Below are 20,469 nucleotides of genomic sequence, written 5' to 3'. Positions count from 1 at the left end.
GGCTTGGCCATCTTGGGGGCAGGCCCCCGCTCTTGGTTGGCCTGGGTAAATCACTTCATCTTCCTCACCTATGAAACGGCACGCCCCCGCCAACGTCCGAGGACTACGACCTGGGCCAGCGACCCTGCCCTGCCTCTCTGGAGGCCCCGCCCCTCTAACCTCCCCGCGTCTCCAGAGGCCCCGATTCACCGACGTCCCCGCCCCCCTCGCCTCTCGGCCCCGCCCCGGCACACCGCGCAGGCGCGGCCCGGGCTAGCTGCGTCGCCGCAGTGCCCTGTGACAGAGCCGCCGCAGCATCCTCGGTGTTCGCGTGTCCTCCCGGCTCTGCATCTTGTCTTACTCCTCCGCCGGCGCGATGGCTAAGCCGCTGACGGACAGCGAGAAGCGGAAGCAGATCAGTGTGCGCGGCATCGCGGGGCTGGGCGACGTGGCCGAGGTGCGGAAGAGCTTCAATCGGCACCTGCACTTCACGCTGGTCAAGGACCGCAACGTGGCCACGCCCCGCGACTACTTCTTCGCGCTGGCTCACACTGTGCGGGACCACCTGGTGGGCCGCTGGATCCGCACGCAGCAGCACTACTACGAGCGCGACCCCAAGGTGAGGCTGGGGTCACTGCGCTCATCCTGCGCGCCCGCTTTCCCCACCCCGGAAAAGGGCAGCCGTTGTGGCCGGTCTCCCGAGCCACAGGCCCCTATGAAGAGAGCAGAGCGATGCGCCTCTCTCCCAGAAAGACGCACGTAGGGCCCGTGCTTGCGGAGTGTCTTTAAGTTGAGCACGGCCACCCTCTGTCCGCCCCCGCAGCCCATCGGTGGTCCACGCACTGGCCTCTTGCCGAGGAGGATAGCCTTGGCTGGGGTCACGTCTCTCCCACCGCCTTTCCCCGGGGGTCTGCCAGCTTTGCACAGGCCTGGTCCGGTCCTTCCCACCCTGCCACCCCGGGAGCAGAGCGGATTCGGGCGGTCAGGAGGTCGTCTAAGTAAGCAGATTAGGGTGTTGTCTACACTTGGCTCCCCGGGGGGCCTGGCCTCGGCATCCTCTGCTTAGGCGCGAGCTCGCAGACACTTTGCACGAAGAGCTCGGTCTTGCGGGGGGTCCGCTGCTCCCTGTGACTCCTGAGCCCTGGAGTCCTGGCGGAATTTTCCAGCCTGTTTCTAGCCGGGTGCTTCCGTGATGGCTGCAAGAGTCGGTGCTTCCTCCTCCGCTGCCCCCGCCCCCCACCTTTTGTTTTTCTGCAGCAGAGTGTGAGAGAAAAGGGTCCTGGAACCAGGCCTGGGCAATTTGGTGTTGTTAGTGGGTGAGCTCAGTCATCTGCAGGGAATTGTGGGGCTTTTTTTGGCTAGGCAGTAATCGGAAGAAAATCATTGAGGATGCCTGCTAAAGCAGGAGGGGTCAGGAGCTCAGAGAAGGAGCCCTCAAAGAAGGCTCTGTCTTTAGTGGTTTCCACACCTACCTTGAAGAACATTGTTGGGTTTAAAGTTCACGGAGATTAGATAATTACAGAGATTAATTGTTACTTTTTATATTTTGCAGAAATTTATGCTTATGGCAGAAAAAGACAAAATAGGCCAAAGAAAAGTCACTGATGTGACTCCATTATTCTTAACCATATTAAATTGAAGGTGTATGTACTTTCAGATCCTTTTCTTAAATATACATACATGTGTATGTATATTCTTAAATATACATACACATTTTTTTAAAGATTTTATTTGAGAGAGAGCAAGAGAGAGAGCACATGAGAAGAGGGGAGGGTCAGAGGGAGAAGCAGACTCCCCGCTGAGCAGGGAGCCTGATGCAGGACTCCATCCAGGGACTCCAGGATCATGACCTGAGCCGAAGGCAGTCGCTTAACCAACTGAGCCACCCAGGCGCCCTACATACACATTTTTAAAAGTATATTGCATGTACAGTGTTGTGGTTTTTCTATTTCATTCATTGACATTTGTAACTTTTTCAGTAGCTTTACAGGTTAGTAAATATGCTTCTCCAGTACCATTCGTAGTTTGATAGGCCTCTCATACTCTTGGCCACCCATCTGCTCTCAGTTTGGGGATTTTCTTCCTGCTCTTGACTGTAGAGAATATTGTCCTTTCCATGATATTCAGGTAGAGTGGTGAAGAAAGGACACACTTGCAGGCCTGAAGCCAGTTTGCAAAGATCTGATTTGCGGTATACACATAGGCAGTGGGTAGTTGCTTTGTTGATAGTATTTTAGAGTATTTTCATGAGGCATTAAATGTTTAATAATTGCTAAGAGTGAGATTGATTGCTTTTCCAAACTTACTCTGGGGCACTCTTTTTTCTAAAATAGAGATGGTAAGGAGGACAGATTTATTAGAATACCAATTGGGTTCCTTCACATTTAGTATGCAAGACAGCATAGAAAGAAGTGGCACCAAATGGGTAAAGCGGGTTTTTACAACAGGGGCTTAGGATGACTTTGCCAGGGACACTAGCCAAGAGGCAGTGGCTCCCCCAGAATCCTTTGCTGATGGCAGAGCTCTGGTTTGCAACATCATTTTTGCCGTCAGTTTAGCAGATGACAAGGGTACAGCTTTGCCTGCACACTCAAGGACATTTTCCTGGTCCTGGACCAGGACACACCCCAAAACCTTGCATTCCCATTAGAGTGTTTATGTATAATTAGATCCTGAAAAGGACAGTGAGGCTCAGGGATTACAGAAGGGACCTTTCATGAACAGAATTAATTCCTCTAACAAAACGGCTTTCCCAGTCCTCACGGAGAGGTTTGAGTTTTGGTTGTTTGCTGTGGTGACTACAGGCAGAAAGTTTTGTCTTTTAAAGAAACCACAGAGCCTGTAAGTGGAAGGTTGTTTGCCTGTTCTGGATAGGAAGGCCATTTAAAACGGAAAATTGGAAGTTAAGTGTTTCAGTCTGGCTAATTCACATTGAAAAATAAGCTCCTCCTCTCCTTTTTCTCTTTGCTTATAATGGGCCAGAAACAAGCCCCACAAGGGTCAGAACCTGACGGGAGGTAGGCTCCCAATAAAAATCCTGCATAGCTGCACCCCAGCCTGGGAATGACCTCGGGGACTTGTACCACTGCACTTCTGCCTGGGGTAGCTGAATGACCTATATTTAATAAATTAGAGTGCTTTTACTTAATTTTTTTGTCTTCCAGACAATTATGCAAGTTATTATTGGAGGAAAAATTGGAAAACAGATAAGCCGGAAGGAAAAAATTAATTTTAATCTCTCTCAACACCGAGTAATAACATGATAAATGCTATAAACATTTTGTGTCCTACATCTTTTTTCTACACTGGTAGCAACACCGCTTTTATTACACAAAATTGTATCGTGGTGTACCTATTGTTTCAGAACCTTTTAGCCTTCTATTTTTGGCAACAGCAGAAACAAATGAAACTTGTGCTCAGAGAAAGATTTTTCAGGCAACTAGCGTGGCAAGTCAAGTCAAAAAACCTGGCTAAAATTGAGATGTTGGCGGGTGGCAGGAGGCAGTGCTTAGTTCTGAAGATGGTTCAAGGATTCTCTGAGGTAATGGCAAGGCCAGGAGTCTGGGATAAAACTCCAGAGCTGGAATTCCACCCTGGATTCAGGAATAGAAAAGAGCTGGATGGGGAGGGATGGCGTACATGAGTCCAAGCTCCTTTTAGTCCTGGCTTTACCATTCTGTCTGTGAGACCTTGGACTTGGCTGGATTTCTTAATCTTGCTTGGCCTCCGTTTTTTCATCTTTTAAAATGGAGGGTGGGTGGGTGGAACGAGGTAATCCATTTCTGAGGTCCCTCGCTATGGTAAAAAGTTGTGGCTTTGTGTTTGCTTATAAAATGTTTCCATTTTATATTGACATTCCATCTCTACCCTAAAAGAATCAGAGAATGCTTAAGCAAGGCATGACACAGAAGGTTCAAACTAATAGAAGACCTCAAAGAGAAGGTTGGGGCCAGAGAGTAAGGGTAGAGAAACAGGTTGCATTCAAGGGCAAGGTCAGGACACAAAGTGCAGATGTAAGTTCTGGCAATCAAAGCAAATGGCAGCTCATGTCCACTTATGGGAGTCATGGGATCTCCGTGATAATTGCTAGAATGAGCAGGTGTGAGATATCTTCTATGGGATTTTAAAGTGGGTAGTGTAGAATGAGGACAGCTGGCCTACTACATCCAGGTAGTGGATGAGTCTGTTTACTAATGCCTCTTTGCCATAAGCTCATGGCATAGCCATGATGGTAGATTAAGGAAAGAGAGCTCCACCATGGACCCAAACTGCAGTCTTAAATATTTCTAATAAGATAATCATAATGAATACGATTAATCTTATGGTTTGGCTGAATTCAGGAGTTAAAGGAAGATGATCTAGAGCAGTGTTTTTGCAGCCTTGGCTGCCCACAGCCTCCACTTACAAGATTTTCTTTTACTGATTGGACGAGCCACTGGAATCTTTTTAACACACCCAGTTTTGATATGTTTCCACTTGTCTTGTGAAGTTGACCTTGTATCCCATGGGCAGGCTTCCCTGATACCGCTCAGTTATTTTCTCTGGCTAGCTTGACGATGAACAGATGTTTTGTGTTGCTGATTAACCTGACAGCTCGGCAAGTGGAAGGTAGGGTTAAGCCATCATTTTATGAGATTAAGAAGCCTCTCAGAGTGTGTGCTATGATTTTTTGAAGAAGACAGTTTGGCTCTGCTCTTAAGAGCTGTGATGGTTTATTTACTGTGTCACCTTGTCTGGGCCACAGTGTCCAGAAATTTGATCAAATACTATTCTGGATGTTTCTGTGAAGGTATTTTTTTAGATTAACATTTGAGTCCATGGACGTTGAGTCAAGCAGATTACCCTCTGTAATGTGGGTGGGCCTCATCCGATCAGTTGAAGACCTTAATAGAACAAAGACTGATACCCCCACCCCCCACGCTCACCCTCCGCAGCAGGAAGGGATTCTGCCAGCAGACTGCCTTTGGACTGCAAATGCAGTCTTCCCTCCCTCATCAGATTTTAGTCTCAGACCTCCACAATTGTGTGAGCCAATTCCTTAAAATAAATCTATATATATATCCTGTTGATTCTGTTTCTCTGGAGAACTCTAACATCAGGGGCTGGTATTAGATGGCTACAAAGATCCTTTGTATTTTTATGAAATATCGTAACCTCGCTTCTGAATCCCAGACCTTTGTAAATGACTTTTTAAAAAATTCTATTTTATATGACATCAGACTTAAAAGTTGCAGAAATAATACAATAAATTCCCTTTCTTCATGCAATTCCCAAACATTAAATATTTTAACACATTTCTTATGTCCCTTTCTGTATATATTAATACATTTTTTCTCTGAACCATTTCAAAGTAAGTTGCAGACTTGATGCTCCTTTACCCTTAAAAATGTAAGTGTGTGCTTCCAAAAATCAGGGAGACTCTGTTAGACAAACACCATGAATGAGTAAACCCAGGACATTCACACTGACATGGTGCTGCCACCTCTGGATCTCCTATAGCTTTGCCAGTTGCACAACTAATAAGAAATACAAATAAGACAATTGGGAGAACTTTATGTCTTTTCAGATTGTACCTAATTTTTCTTTTTTTTTAAGATTTTATTTATTTGAGAGAACGAGAATGAGAGAGAGAGAGAGAGCACATGAGAGGGGGGAGGGTCAGAGGGAGAAGCAGACTCCCCGCTGAGCAGGGAGCCCAATGCGGGACTCGATCCTGGGACTCCAGGATCATGACCTGAGCCGAAGGCAGTCGCTCAACCAACTGAGCCACCCAGGCGCCCCCCTAATTTTTCATTAAATCAAAGCTTTAAGCCATTTAGAAATCTGCACATTCTGAGACAGAAGCAAATCAGCAACAGACAATAACTGACTTTTTTCCTACCTTATTACAGGATGGGGTTCTTAGGACACAGTAAAGGGGGGCGCCTGGGTGGCTCAGATGATTAAGCATCTGTCTTCGGCTCAGGTCATGATCCCAGGGTCCTGGGATCGAGCCCCGCATCGGGCTCCCTGCTCCTTGGGGAGCCTGCTTCACCCTCTGCCTCTCTCTCTGTCTCTCGTGAATAAATAAAATCTTAAAAAAAAAAAAAGACACGATAAAGGGAAGAGAAATGAACACAAATTTAGCAAGGTAATCAGACTACAAGAGAAGTTTGGTCAAACCGTGTCTTGGACAGGATCTCCTGGTGTAGGAATTATATGTGATTTCAGTTCTAGCTGAGTGTCTTCTTAGCCTTGAAACATTTAAAATGGAAGGTGGAAGTAGCTCAGTTAAAATGCTGACTAGGACCACACAGGTTATAAATCTACTTCGGCATAGTCCAGATCACTTCACATAAATTGATTCGGCTCTGGCTTCCCTGGCTTTGATAAGGAGACTTGCATGATTGGCACTGGGTGGGAGTGAGTAGATATTTTGTAGAGCTTAACAGCATGGAAGGCAGAAGGCAGGGGAGTGTAAAATGTAACGTCATGGAGCACAAAGTAAATCTGTTCCCTGCAGAGCTGAGTGATCTCTGTGATCCCTGTAAGTTCTTAGATTCTATTGTTATATTTTACGGTTTCCAAATTGACTTTGTAAACAGACCTGTGTTCTAGTCCAAGGTACCAGTACCTAAAGTGAAAAAGGAAATCCGTAATCCACATTGAGACAAAAATCTGCCAGTTACTCATAGGAAGCCAAGTTTCCCTGGCACTTAATCCTAAAAGAAAGTGCTTGAGTGTGACTTCATAGGTTGGGAGTTTAAGAGATGAGATAATAGGGGCGCCTGGGTGGCTCAGTTGGTTAAGCGTCTGCCTTCAGCACAGGTCATGATCCCAGGGTCCTGGGATCGAGTCCCACAGCAGGCTCCCTGTTCAGTGGGGAGTCTGCTTCTTCCTCTGCCCTTCTCTCTCTTTTCAAATAAATAAAATCATTTAAAAAAGAGAGAGATAATGCTCAACATCCTTATGGCAAACAGAGTAGGGGTTTCATAAAGCTGTTTTCAGTGTGACCCTCCAAAAAACCCCTCTGACACAGCAGAATGGGTGCTGTGACATGGCCAGTGAATACTAGGACGAGCCTCAGCTGTGTGGTGGCAGGGTGGGGTGGGGAGAGACTGCTGCCCCCTAGCAGTCTCCCTTTTGGGCTGGCAAGGGCAGAGTGGCCCTGGTGCCTTTGGAGAGGCTGGGGAGCCCACCAGAGCTGGCCTCTTGTTGGGTCGGTGGTCTCTGTCTGGCAGGGAGCTGGCAGTCTGCCCTGGGGGCCACTCTGCTTAGCCATGGCGAGGTGGCAGCTAGCGTGGGAAGACGAGGCACAGAGTCTGGTAGAGAAGGGGAGTGCTGCTGCCTTCTCCTGGGCACAGCTGACACGTCTCTGGCCAGAATCTGGTTCTTCTCGGTGAAAACATTTGCCCCAGTCTGTGTTTTGGTGCCCTGAATGTTGGAGAAGTTCTTTTTTCCTTTTCCTGCAGAGCGTTTAGAGCCTTCTGTTAAACAAAGACTCTCAGCAGCCCTTTTGGCGAGGGAAAAGAAATTGGCAGTCTGTAAAAGTTCAGTTCTCTTAATGACTCTCCGTCGTGTAAAGAGAAAATGAGGCTCTGCCTGTTGCTATTCAGCTCCAGCTCCACAATTCGAGTTCCTTACTTCCTAAATTGTGTTTAGAAGACTACTGTGTTGTGTAGTATTTGTGTTGCGCATCCTTTCATCTCTTTATGTCAGGGAGCTTTATGTTTTTCTGTGATGTTACCTATCGGTATAGGCTATGCAAGTAATAAATAAACCCAATTGAAAAAAAATGAGGCTGCCTCTAAGCCACTTAATATGTTACAGTGGTATTGCAAGAAGGGACCATACAAGAAAGTCAACAGCCCAGCTCAGCACCCTAGGCGGCAGGCCCCCAGGCTGCTGTAGAGGGGTTAAAGGGGTCCCTGTCTCTCTCAGGCTGAAGCAGGAGAGTGTCTGGTTTTTCAGCCAGCTCTCCTTGAGCTGGGCGTCCCTGTCCACAGTTGCACAGATGGTGGCTGGGGAAGCTGGGGGTTACGAGGGGTGGAAAGATGCTGGGCCAGGCCTAGGGTGACCCTGGTCCCGTAGCAGCAGCAGCAACAGAGTTTGGGGACACTGAGGAGCTGTCCCTTTGCAGGTGAGCCTGCTATGCTTTTTCTTATGCCAAGCCTGAGCCCTCAGGTGGTTTTGTCCAAAATTGCCACCCTGCTAATTAGGTTCCATTACTCTCCCTGAAAATCTGGCCTGGCAAGGGGACCAATATTGCCTGAGTTCAGAGCTAGCCCTTTGTTATATTTAGGGTAGACATGGTGTTTCTCAGAGAGGTGAAGGGATCTAGGCCACCTGACTGGCCAGGCCAGGAGCCAGGATTGGACCTGAGCATGCGCGATTCAAAAGTGTGTGCATCTCCTTGGGCCGTGCTGCTGGCAAGCCTACTTTAGTTTGCCTTTACTCTGAACCATCTTAAGGAAACTGGGGAAAACCATTTCAATACATTTGAAGAAATTATAAAAGTTCTTAGAACAAATTACACAGCAACACCAGAAAACACGCCACAGGTCAGAACGCAGAGTTCCAGCTGGGCAGATGAGCAGTGCCTGCCGTAGAGCCCACTGGGTGGGTGGTATCCAGGGACCCCCAGTGTCACTGCTTCTGCTCCCCTCTTATGCAGAGGTGCATTGGGAGGCTCCCTGGAGCTCTTTGCAGAATTAAATAAACTACAGAGCCCTTGACATCTGTGCTCAACTTGGGAGGAGAAAGAAAGACTGGAAGATTTTAAGATGAGGCCCAACATTTTATGCCTCGGTACCCATCCCTTACAAAAAGATAATCAAGCTGTTTCACAGTGCTAGTTCAAAGTTAGAGACTTTAGCAGAGATGGAACTACAACTACAACTAAGAATACATGTTTCTGTGGGGCTCCTGGGTGGCTCAGTCGGTTAAGTGTCCGACCGTTGATTTTGGCTCAGGTCATGATCCTCAGGGTCACGAGATCCAGCTGGGTGTGGAGCCTGCTTGAGATTCTCTCTCTCCCTCACCCTCTGCCCCTCCCCACATTGTGCACGTGCACACACGCTCTCTCTATAAATAAATAAAAATACACGTTCTAGTTAAAGGCAACATAAAAACGTCTTGATCATATTCCTGAGTGCCAACTTGTTAAGAAGCCTCTTGGGGAGAACCTCAAAAGTAGTTACAAGGGGGAGAAGCAAGCCTTCATGTATACAGAGGAACAGGACATGATTGTGCTTGAAACCTTCACTCACACTCTTCTCAGACAGCTGGGTTTTGTTGGGCTCTGGTGTTCTCTCCGGTGGCTAAGCCCTGTCTGGAGGGAGGGGCGGCGCAATGCTATGGAAACACCATATGACAATAACTCAGTTCAAGTGCAGAGTAAATAGCGTCTGAGAAGAAGCAATGGGCCATGAGCAGTGGTGACAGCAGCTGTCCTCCGCGTGGCTGTGGATTCACTCACTTGCGCTGCTGAGTTTGTGTCTCAGGAAAGTGAGGAAAGTCTGTCAAAGACAGAACTTGGCATGGTTTTTTTGTACATATGCATTCCCTTTGAATTGGTAGATTCAGCTGTGTATGGAAAGTTTTCTTCAATTATAGTGAAAAAATGTTTTTAATGTTTTATTCAGGTCCTTTCTTCAGGGACACTAATCATGCAGATGTTAGGTAGTCTTTGGATTCCATGTGGATATTTTCCTCTCCAATCTTTTTCATGCTTCTCCCACATTTTGTTCACTTTTCCAGCCAGGTCTTTGTTTCCAGCCTTGCCCCTGTTTTGCATTTAGTGGTACCTCCATTTCTATGGCGGTTTTATCACTTATTTATTTTTCTTCCCAGGGCTTGGTGCTGTCCTTTTGTTACCTTATCAGTGTTTCTTGACATCTTGGATTAGTCTGTACTAACAAATTGTATTTGTCTCTTGATAAATGCTGGGTGTTGTTTGCCCATTTTATTTCCTTGTTCTGTTTTCCTGTTTTATTTTTTATTATTTTTTTTTCCATGCAGCCTCAAAGGGGCAAGTTTTCCTGTTTTAAATTTCAGGATGTAGATCCTGAGTTCTATCTCCCTGAGTGGAGGGAATTCTTCCTGAACTAGCTGTTTGCAACTGGATAATGGGGCAGGGACCTGGAGGGTGTGTGCAGCCTGGAGGGAACAGCCCTTCCTTGGTCCCCAGATTTATGAGTGTGTACATGTTTTTGTGTGTATCCACATGTGTGAGTGCATGTGTGCAAGTGCGTGAATTGTGTACAGGTGTGAGTGCATGTGAATGTGCATGCATGCATGGGCATGTGCCCATGTGTGGCTGTGTACACGAATGCATGCATCTGTGGGTGTGTGTGAGTGCACATGCATGTGAGTGTAAAGTGCTTTATCCATTCCTCGGCTTGAGAAAAGCAGAGGCCAGCAGTGGACAATCACCCTTGTCCTCCCCTTGCAACTTGGTGGTTGCCAGGTATGAGAGCCAGTTTTCTAATTTAGTTCTCCCTGTTCTGACTTCCCATCAGTGTGTTTTAGGGAAAAATGGGCAGAAACATTTTTATTCTATCATCTTTACAATTGGAAGTGTTCTACTTAATGTACAACATTTATTTTACTGTACTCTGTCAAAATTTTGTACATTATTTCTACTATTTTATGTATATATATATTTTTAAAAGATTTATTTATTTATCGGACAGAGAGCATGCACGGGGCAGAGAGGGGCAGAGGGAGAGGGAGAGAGAATCCTCAAGCTGACTCCCTGCTGAGTGCAGAGCCCAACACGGGGCTCAATCCCAGGACCCTGAGATCATGAACTGAGCCGAAATCAAGAGTTGAATGCTTAACTGACTGAGTTACCCAGGTGCCCCTAATATTTTATATTTTTTGGTAACAGCTTTGAGATAAAAATTCAGATACCATGCAATTCACCCATTTAAAGTATACAATTCAGTGGTTTCAGTATATTCAGAGAGTTGGGCCATCATCACCACAGTCAATATTAGAACATTTGCACTACCCCCAGAAAGAAACCAACACCTTTTAGCTATCACCCACCCCAAACTCCCTACCTGCTCCTAGTTAGGCAGCTACTAATCTACTTTCTTTCTATAGGGTTATCGATATTTTATAAAGGGAATCATATAATGTGATCCTTTGTGACTGGCTTCTTTCATCTAGTGTAATATTTTCTAGGTTCCTTCTTATTGTAGCATATATTGGTACTTGATTTCTTTTTTTTAAGATTTTATTTATCTGACAGGGAGACAGCGAGAGAGGGAACACAAGCAAGGGGGAGTGGGAGAGGGAGAAGCAGCCTTCCCGCTGAGCAGGGAACCCGATGCGGGGCTCGATCCCAGGACCCTGGGACCATGACCTGAGTCGAAGGCAGACGCTTAATGACTGAGCCACCCAAGTGCCCCGGCACTGTGTATTTTCTTTACAGAAATGTCTGTTCAGATCCTTTGCCAACAAACCATTGGGTTGTCTTCTTATTATTAAGTTGTATATATATTCTAGATACAAATCTCTTGTCAGTTATATGATTTGCAAATATTTTCTCCCATTCTGTTCCTTCCCATCCTTTTTACTTTCTTCATGTTATTAAAAGTTTTTAATTTTGATGAAGTTTAATTTATCTGTTTTTTCTTTTGGTGTCATACAAAAGAAACCATTGCCTATTCCAAGGTCATGAAGATTTACTTCTGTGTTTTCTTCTCAAAGTTGTATGGTTTTTTACATTTAGATCTCTGATCTACTTCGAATTAATGTTTGTATATGGTGTGAGGTAGGAGCTCAACTTCATTCTTTTGCATGTGAATATCCAGTTGTCCCAGCACCATTTGTTAAAGAGATTATTCCTCCGACTGAATTATCAGGGCATGCTTGTTGAAAATCAGTTGACCATAAATGTGAGGGTTGATTTTGGGTCCCTATTCCATTGCCTTGTGTGTCCACGCCTATGCCAGTACCACACAGTCTTGCTGACTGTAGTTTTATAATAAGGTTTGAGATTAAGAAGTGTAAGTCCTCCAGTTTTGTCCTTCTTTTTCAAGATTGTTTTGACTATTCCAGATCCTTTGCATTTCCGTCTGATTGATCCACCTAATCCATCTAATGAATCAGTTTATCAGTCTGCAAGGAAGCCAGCTGGAATTTTGACAGGGATTATGTTGAATCTGTAGATCCATTTTGGAAGTATTGCCATCTTATCAGTGGTAAGCCTTCCAATCCATTGACATGGGTTATCTCCATTTTCTTTGTTCCCTTGCCTGTGTATTTTGCAAATTGGGAGCCCCTTTCTACCTTGGCTCACCCTCTGAAGCTGCTTCTTGGTTCTGAGGAGAATTGTCTAAAAACTGCTGCATGAAAGTGTGATATAATGGTATGAACATGGCTGTAAAAACCCAGAGGACGACACTGCTGAAACTGAAACCGTGCAATTTTCTCAAAAGGTTTCTGGTCAGCTGTTGGTCAGAATTCTAAATGGGGTATAAAGACATATAGTTTAAGAGGGGCACTGCACGGAATGCGAGTCCAAAAGTGGCTTAGGCAGGTTGCTCTGTAAAGACAGGACATCCCAGTAAAACCCTGGCCAAGAAGCCCTGCCGACAGTCTGTGGAAAGTGAATTCTCTCCCTGCATTCTGCAGCAGGGAGAGAAGCTGATGTTTTTTAAATTGTATTTTGAAAATTTTAGCCTGCTGGAAAGAGAAAATCATAGTCCAGTCCAGTCCATACTTCCCCATGGATTCACATCTGAATCCGAGACACACACACACACACACTCATCATTGTGCATGTGCACACAGTCACAGACACACCCCTTTTCAAGGCCTGGTTTTGCTTTGTAACTTTTTATTTAGGAGCAAGAGTAGATTTGCAGAGGGTCACAAAGATAGTGTGGAGTACTGTGTCGCACTCTCTCCTTGCATGACCATAGCACGGTTATCAAAATGAGCTCGCACTGGCTCAGCACTTTCTTCGGATTTTACCACTTTTTCCTCTAATACTGTCTCTGTCTCTGGATCACATCCGGGGTCCCCTAGTTATTATGTCTCCTTAATCTCCTCCCATCTGTGATGGTTGTTGGTCTCTCCTTGTCTTTCATGACCTTGGCAAATTGATGAATGACCCTTAGATAGGGGCCTGTGCAAGGCTCTTTTCTGATTAGTCTGGGTGGGGTGCTTGGAAAGAATACCACAGAGCACCTTCTCATCACAGCGTATCACCATAACCTGGCACTGATGGTATTATCCTTGTCACCTGAGGAAGGTGGCACAGCCAGGTCCCTCGCCTGTGAAGTTATGGTTTCCCGTCCCAGACTGTTTAGTAGATGGGAGTCACCCCAATCCAGCCCGCCTCGGGGAGGGAATTGGGCACCACCCACTGGGGGGAAGGATATCAGAATTTCCGGACATTTGTTAACACCACCATGGTAATCGATGAATACTGTGGGGGAGACGTTGGAGGCCGGCAGATACCCCGTTCGTCTGGAAAGCTGTGCCCGCCGGCGTCAGGCTCCAGCGGGGGCTGCTGTCCGCGGCAGTCACACTTTGCGGTGCCCGGTTTTCTCTCCCCCTCGTTCCATCTGCGTACATTCACTGGAATTCTCCCGTAAGGAACATTTCTCCCTTCGTCCCCATTTATTTTCCCAGGCTTTACTTTTGATGGCAGGAAGCAGCATGGAGTCCTGCGTAAGAGCAAGACTCTGAGGGCCAGAGTGTGGCTCAACCACTGCTGCCTCAGGGCCCACTGGGGGGTTGTGAGGAGTAATTGGTACCACTCATGGGAAGGGCTTAGAACCCCACTCAGCCCCCAGTGAGTGTGGGTGGCCCTCCTTCTTGTTTACAGGGACTGTCACATATCCCAGTCCCCCTGAGTCAGGCAGCAGGCACTACCCAGACTTGGGCCCAGGGGAAATGGATGTATCCATCCATCCATCCAGTTGTGTTGACTGGGTGATGTTTACTGAGTACTTAATGTGGGTGTTAGAAGCTGTTAATACTTGAGAGTACTCCCCCGTCACAGGGTTGTTTTATCCTGTGTTAGAGAGGTGAAGAGGTCATTTACTCAAGGGCCCATGGTGGGGAAGAGGCCAAGCTAAGTTCAGACCTGGCTCTTTCTATTCTGGGAGCCTTATTCACCAGCGCTGCCCTGCCCTGCCTCCTGCCATCTGGGGGAGGCCAACTTACATCCAGCAGGGCACTGAGCAGAGGCTCTGCGGTAGAAGGGTCCTGAATGCTGCCCTTGGAAAGCTGAGGTTGGCCAAGGCTTGGCATAGGGAGTGAGCCCATTTGGGGGTGTGTGGGTAGCCCAAATGAAACACCTAAGGAGGTGCTCTTATGAATTTGCTCATCACCCTAATCTTCCTTGTGTGCGGGGATGGAATTCGAAATCTGAGATGCTTTCTTTTGCCTCCTCAGCGCATCTATTATCTTTCCCTGGAATTCTACATGGGCCGCACACTGCAGAACACAATGGTGAACCTGGGCCTTCAGAATGCTTGTGATGAAGCCATTTATCAGGTACGGGACCCTGGGGCCTGGCTGCTGGGTAGCCTCTTGTGGCACACTAAGTTTTAATCCAGGCCCCGCAGAGGTGAGCACTGATGTTGGGATTTGTTGCCGTCTGGGGCCAGGCGTGACTTATGGCCTAGTCTGTCCTACACAGGGGAGAGTGGGTTGGTGGGTGACACCCCTTCTCAAGGGGAAAACGTAAGGATTGGATGGGAAGCTAAGGCATGAGTGTGTGAGCACGGGATTGCATTGTGATGCTAAGGTTTCGAGGCTTCTAAAGGCCATTGCACTCCTCATACCCACCCCAGGGGCAGATTTACCACAGGGCAGAAGTAGTACTGTCCCATTGCTTGTCACCGTACTGAACCTCCAGTCCCCTCTTCCACCCCTAGACAACTTCTTGTGTTCATCTTGCCCTCTAGGTATAAAATTGCCTTTTCTCTCCAATCAGAATAAAAACTGTCTTTGCTTTTAACAATTATCACTTGGATGCTGATTCCGTCCACAGTTCATTTGTGGTTTTAGAGCATAACTGGAATCCATCATGTCTGTTTTCTGTCTCCGTACCCCCCTCCCTGGACACCATCTTCCTCCTGCACTGCACACTCAGTGTACAATTCTTAGGGTATAGATGTGCAGCCCTCCCACCCTCCTGCATGAGCATAGCAGGGTCCTCACCAAAGTCATCCCTCCCCTAGCACCTTCTGCTCTTTTTGCTTTTGTTCAGTTTTGGTGTGGGAGACGCTCTGGGGGCCTTACTGGTAGCGGCATGGGAGGGACCTCACGTGGGTCTCAGGCAGCCTCACATTTCTGGGGCTCCTGTCTCTGTCCACAGCTTAGTGGAGAGGAGCTGCTGGGGCCAGGTAGTTTCAGTTGGCAAAATAAAAATTTGGAAAAAAATTTGACTTCCCAAAATGGGAATTGTATCCTCAAAATTATCTAAAAAGAGACTGGAAGGGAAGATGGTGATGGAATAGGAGGATCCTAGGCTCGCCCTGTCCCATCAACACCTAAATACCCCAGAAGTCAACCTGAAGACTGACTGAAAAATTCTACAACTAAAGGGAGAAAAGAGGCTACATCAAAGAAGGTAGGAGGTGTGGAGACATGGATGGTTTGGGAGAGAAACGGATCATGGCTGCGGTGGTGGGGAGGGAGCCATGATTGCAGAGAAGGGCAAGAGACGGACTAGCACACAGGGGAGCACACGGGGAAGACGAACCCCCACAGGAATTGACTTGGAAAGTGAGAGGGGCCAAATTTCATGACTTCCTGCAACCAGCGGGGCTTACTTAAAGCCTGGAGTTTTAAAGGTCAACAGGCTTGGCTGGGGTAGAACCCAGGGACGTTGTACTGCTATTGGAGAAAAGGCAGGTAAACAGCTTGCAGACATACAGTGTGGAAACAGCTATCTGAAGAGCACCTGGGGCACACAGTGCGGAGGTTATTTGCTCATCTAGGAGCATGTTGCAGAGAGGCAGCATTCACAGAGACCCCTCTGAGAACTAAGGAACTGGCAGGCACCATTTCTCTCCCCTACCCCTCAGCATACGCACAGGACTACCTGGGAGAACCGGCGCGGTGCTGACACTCACTAGGTAACTTACTTACACCAAGTCCCACCACCCCCGCCCCCACTCTGGTGGAATTGCCCCTCCCAGTAATGCTTGTCTCAGTCCCAGGGTGTTGGAGCCCCTCTGCCGGGAGACTGGCCCAAACCCCTGCTCACACCATGTCTCCTGTTGTGGGAATTTGGGGGGACCTCGGTTTCAGCAGTGGTGTAGATAGGTATCATTTCACAAGCAGACCAGAGCACACCTAGTCAAAACCGGCCACATTTGGGCCAGGGACTAAACACTACCCACAACTAAGAGAGTCTCTGCAGATGACTGGCCTGAAGGAAAAGTGGCCAGGACCCAATAGCAGAGTGCACACAGCACACACTGGAGACACTCTGAAATGCCAGGTCCCAGGGAACACGGGACACTACACCACAGAACACTACAGAACCTCTTCTTCATAAAGCCATTACCCTCAAGAATAGGAGACGTAACTGGCTTTCCTAACACAGAGAAACAGGCATGGAGACCTAGAGAAAATGAGAAGACAGAAATTTATTCCACATGACAGAACAAGATAAGGCCACAGCCAGACATCTAAGTAAGACAGATAAAAGTAACATGCCTGATAGAGAATTTAAAGTAATGATCATAAAGATACTTGCTCGACTTGAGAAAAGAGCGGAAGGCCTCAGTGAGACGATTAACACGAAGATAAATAACATAATAGACATAAAAGGTTCAATATGCAAAATGAGAACCATGCTTTATGGAATGAACAGCAGGCTGGAAGAAGCAGAGGAATGAATTAATGACTTAGAACACAGAGTATTAGAAAGTAATCAAGTTTAAGAAAAGATAAATTATGCAAAGCAGGAATAGACTTAGGGAAATCATTGACTCCATCAGACATATTATATAGATCCCAGAAGAGAGGGAAAAGGGGGCAGAAAATTTAATTGAGGAAATAATACTGAAAACTTCCCTAATGTGGGGAAGGAAACAGATAACCAGATCTAAGAGGCACAGAGGGAACCCCCCCAATAGAATCAACAAAAGCAGATCCCCACTAAGACATATTGTAATTAAAATGGCAAAATGTAGTGATAAAGAAAAAATAAAGCCGCAAGACAAAAGAAGATAGTTACATACAAGGAAAAACCCCATAAGGCCTTCAGCGGACTTTTCAGTAGAAACTTTTCAAACTAGAAGGGAATGGCATGATATATTCAAAGGGCTAAATGGGAAAAATCTTCAGCCAAGAATACTCTATCCAGCAAGGCTGTCATTCAAAATAGAAGGAGAGATAGTTTCCCAGACAAAAAAATGAGTTCATGACCACTAAACCAGCCCTGCAAGAAATATTAAGGGGGCACTTTGAGTGGAAGGGAAAGACCAGAAATGACACTATGAAAGTAGGAAACACAAAGCAGTAAAAAGAACATTTCAGTAAAAACTCAGTCAAGGAACTCACAAAATAAAAGGATGTGAAATATGACACCATATACCTAAAAGATAGGGAGAAGAGGAGTAAAGAGTTGGTCCAAACTTAAACAACCATCAACTCAATATAGACATATATGCAGAAGATGTTATATAAAAACCTAATAGGGGGCACGTGGGTGGCTAAGTCGGTTAAGCATCTGCCTTCTGCTCAGGTCCTGATCCCGGAGTCCTGGGTTCGAGCTCTGCATCAGGCTCCCTGCCTGGCGGGGAGCCTGCTTCTCCCTCTCCAGCTCCCCTGCTTGTGCTTGCTTTCTCTTTGTCAAATAAGTAAATTCTTTTTTTTTTTTTTTTAAGATTTTTTAAGATTTTATTTATTTGACAGAGACATAGCAAGAGAGGGAACACAAGCAGGGGGAATGGAAGAGGGAGAAGCAGGCTTCCCGCCAAGCAGGGAGCCCAATGTGGGGCTCGAACCCAGGACCCCAGGATCATGACCTGAGCCGAAGGCAGACGCTTAAGGACTGAGCCACCCAGGTGCCCCAAGTAAATAAAATCTTAAAAAAAAAAAAAGCTAATAGTAACCACAAATCAAAAACCACTAACAAATATGCAAAGAATAAAGAGAGAGAAATCCAAATATATCACTAAAGAAAACCAGCAAACAATGAAAGAGAAGAAAGAAAAACTTCAGAAACAACCACAAAATAAGTAATAAAATGGCAATAAATACATAACTATCAGTAATCTCTGAATGTAAATGGACTAAACGTTCCAGTGGCTCAGTCAGAAGAGCATGCAACTCTTCATCTTGGGGTTGTGAGTTCGAGCCCCATGTGGGGTGTAGACTTACTTAAATAAACTTTAAAAAAAAGATACAGGGTAGCAGAATGAATGAAAAAACAAGACCCATGTATATGCTGTCTACAAGAGACTCATTTTAAACCTTAAAGACACCTGCAGATTGAAAGCAAGGGGATGGAGAAACATTTATTGTGCAAATGGATGTCAAAAGAAAGCTGGAGATGCAATACTTCTCTCAGACAAAATAGATGTCAAAATAAAGACTGTAACAAGAGACAAAGAAAGACACTATATAATAATAAAGGGGACAATCCAACAAGAAGATACAACCATTGCAAATATTTATGCACCCAACACAGGAGCACCCAAACACATAAAACTGTTATAACAAACACAAAGGAACTATTCAATAATAATGCAATAATAGTAGGGAACATAACATCCCTCTTATTGATGGATAGGTCATCCAAACAAAAATTCAATGAGGAAACTGGCTTTTTTTTAAAAAAAGATTTTATTTATTTGAGAAAGAACAGAGCAAGAAAGAGAGCACGAGGGGGGAGGAGGGGCAGAGGGAGAGGGAGAAGCAGGCTTCCCGCTGAGCAGGGAGCCTGATGCGGGACTCGATCCCAGGACCCTGAGATCATGACCTGAGCCGAAGGCAGACGCTTAACTTACTGAGCCACTCAGGCACCCAAAACTGTGGCTTTGAATGACACATTGGACCAGGTGGATTTAGCAGATATATTTAGAACATTCCATCCTAAAACAGTAGAATACATATTCTTTTCAGGTGCACATGAAACATTCTCCAGAATAGATCACATATTAATTAGGCCACAAAACAAGTCTCAACAAATTCAGAAGGATCAAAGTCACAACATGCATCTTTACCACAACACTACCTCAAGAAGCAAGAAAAATCTCAAACATCCTAACCTTGCACCTAAAGGAGCTAGAAAAAGAACAAATAAAACCCCAAACCAGCAGGAGGTAGGAAATAATAAAGATGAGAGCAGAAATAAATGATATAGAAGCCAAAAAAATTTAAAAAAAATAGCAGTTAAATGAAAGTAGGAGCTCATTCTTTGAAAACATCAACAAAATTGATAAACCTCTAGCCAGACTCATCAAGAAACAAAGAGAAAGGACTCAAATAAAATTACAAATGAAAAAGGGGAAATAACAACTGACACCACAGAAATACAAATAATCGTAAGAATATTATTAAAAGCTATATGGCAACAAATTGGACAGCCCAGAAGAAATGGATAAATTCCTGGAAACATATAACCCACCAAAACTGAAGCAGGAAAAATAGAAAATTTGATTTCTTTAGAAATCAAATCAGTAATCAAAAAACTTACAACAAACAAAAGTCCAGGACCAGACAGCTTCACAAGTGAATTCTACCCAACATTTAAAGAAGAGTTAGCACCCATTCTTCTCAAACTATTCCAAAAAATGGAAAAGGAAGGAAAACTTACAAATCATTCTATGAGGCCAACATTACCCTGATTCCAAAACCAGATAAAGATACACATAAAAAGAGAACTACAAGCCAGTATCCCTGATGAACATGGATGCAAAAAACCTCAACCAAATACTAAGATTTCTGACATTAGCCATAGCAACATTTTTCTTTTTTTTTTATAGCAACATTTTTTTAAATATGTTTCCTGAGGCTAGGGAAATAAAATCAAAAAGTATTGGGATTACATCAGAATAAAAAGCTTTTGCACAGAAAAGGAAACAATCACAAAACTAAAAGGCAACCTACAGAATGGGAGAAGATATTTGCAAATGACATATCCAATAAAGGGTTAGTATTGAAAATTAATATAAAGAACTTACACAGTTCAACACCCAAAAAATAATCCAATTTTTAAAATGCACAGAAGAAATGAACAGACATTTCTCCAGAGAAGACATTCAGATGGCCAACAGACACATGAAAAGATGCTCAACATTATTCATCATCAGGGATATGCAAATCAAAACCATAATGAGGTATCACCTCATACCTGTCAGAATGATTAAAATCAAAAACACAAGAAACAAGTTTTGGTGAGGATGTGAAAAAAAGGAACCCTCTTGCACTGTTGGTGGGAATGCAAATTTGTACAGCCACCCTGGAAAACAGTATGGAGGTTCCTCAAAAAATTAAAAATAGAACTACCCTACAATCCAGTAA

At 45.2% G+C, this 20,469-nt stretch overlaps 1 protein-coding gene across 2 annotated transcripts in view; it reads left to right on the top strand.

The window, feature by feature from the left end:
• Positions 1–247: 247 nt before the first annotated feature.
• The window catches only part of PYGB (glycogen phosphorylase B), a 53,659-nt gene continuing 33,437 nt past the window's right edge, over positions 248–20,469 (top strand). The window contains exons 1-2 of one of the 2 annotated variants that reach the window (XM_028123734.2): positions 248–598; positions 14,377–14,478. In XM_028123734.2, the coding sequence (XP_027979535.1) occupies positions 356–598; positions 14,377–14,478 (345 nt within the window). In that variant the 5' untranslated portion in view covers positions 248–355. The remainder of the gene's footprint in view (positions 599–14,376; positions 14,479–20,469) is intronic. The other variant, XM_028123735.2, reaches the window with a different exon arrangement.

Source organism: Eumetopias jubatus, unplaced genomic scaffold, assembly GCF_037043125.1.
Source record: "Eumetopias jubatus isolate StellerSeaLion01/CBP00866 unplaced genomic scaffold, mEumJub1_p1.0 scaffold_9, whole genome shotgun sequence".
In the NCBI taxonomy this organism is placed as follows: Eukaryota; Metazoa; Chordata; class Mammalia; order Carnivora; family Otariidae; genus Eumetopias; species Eumetopias jubatus.
This window is presented reverse-complemented; position numbering and strand designations above follow the sequence as displayed.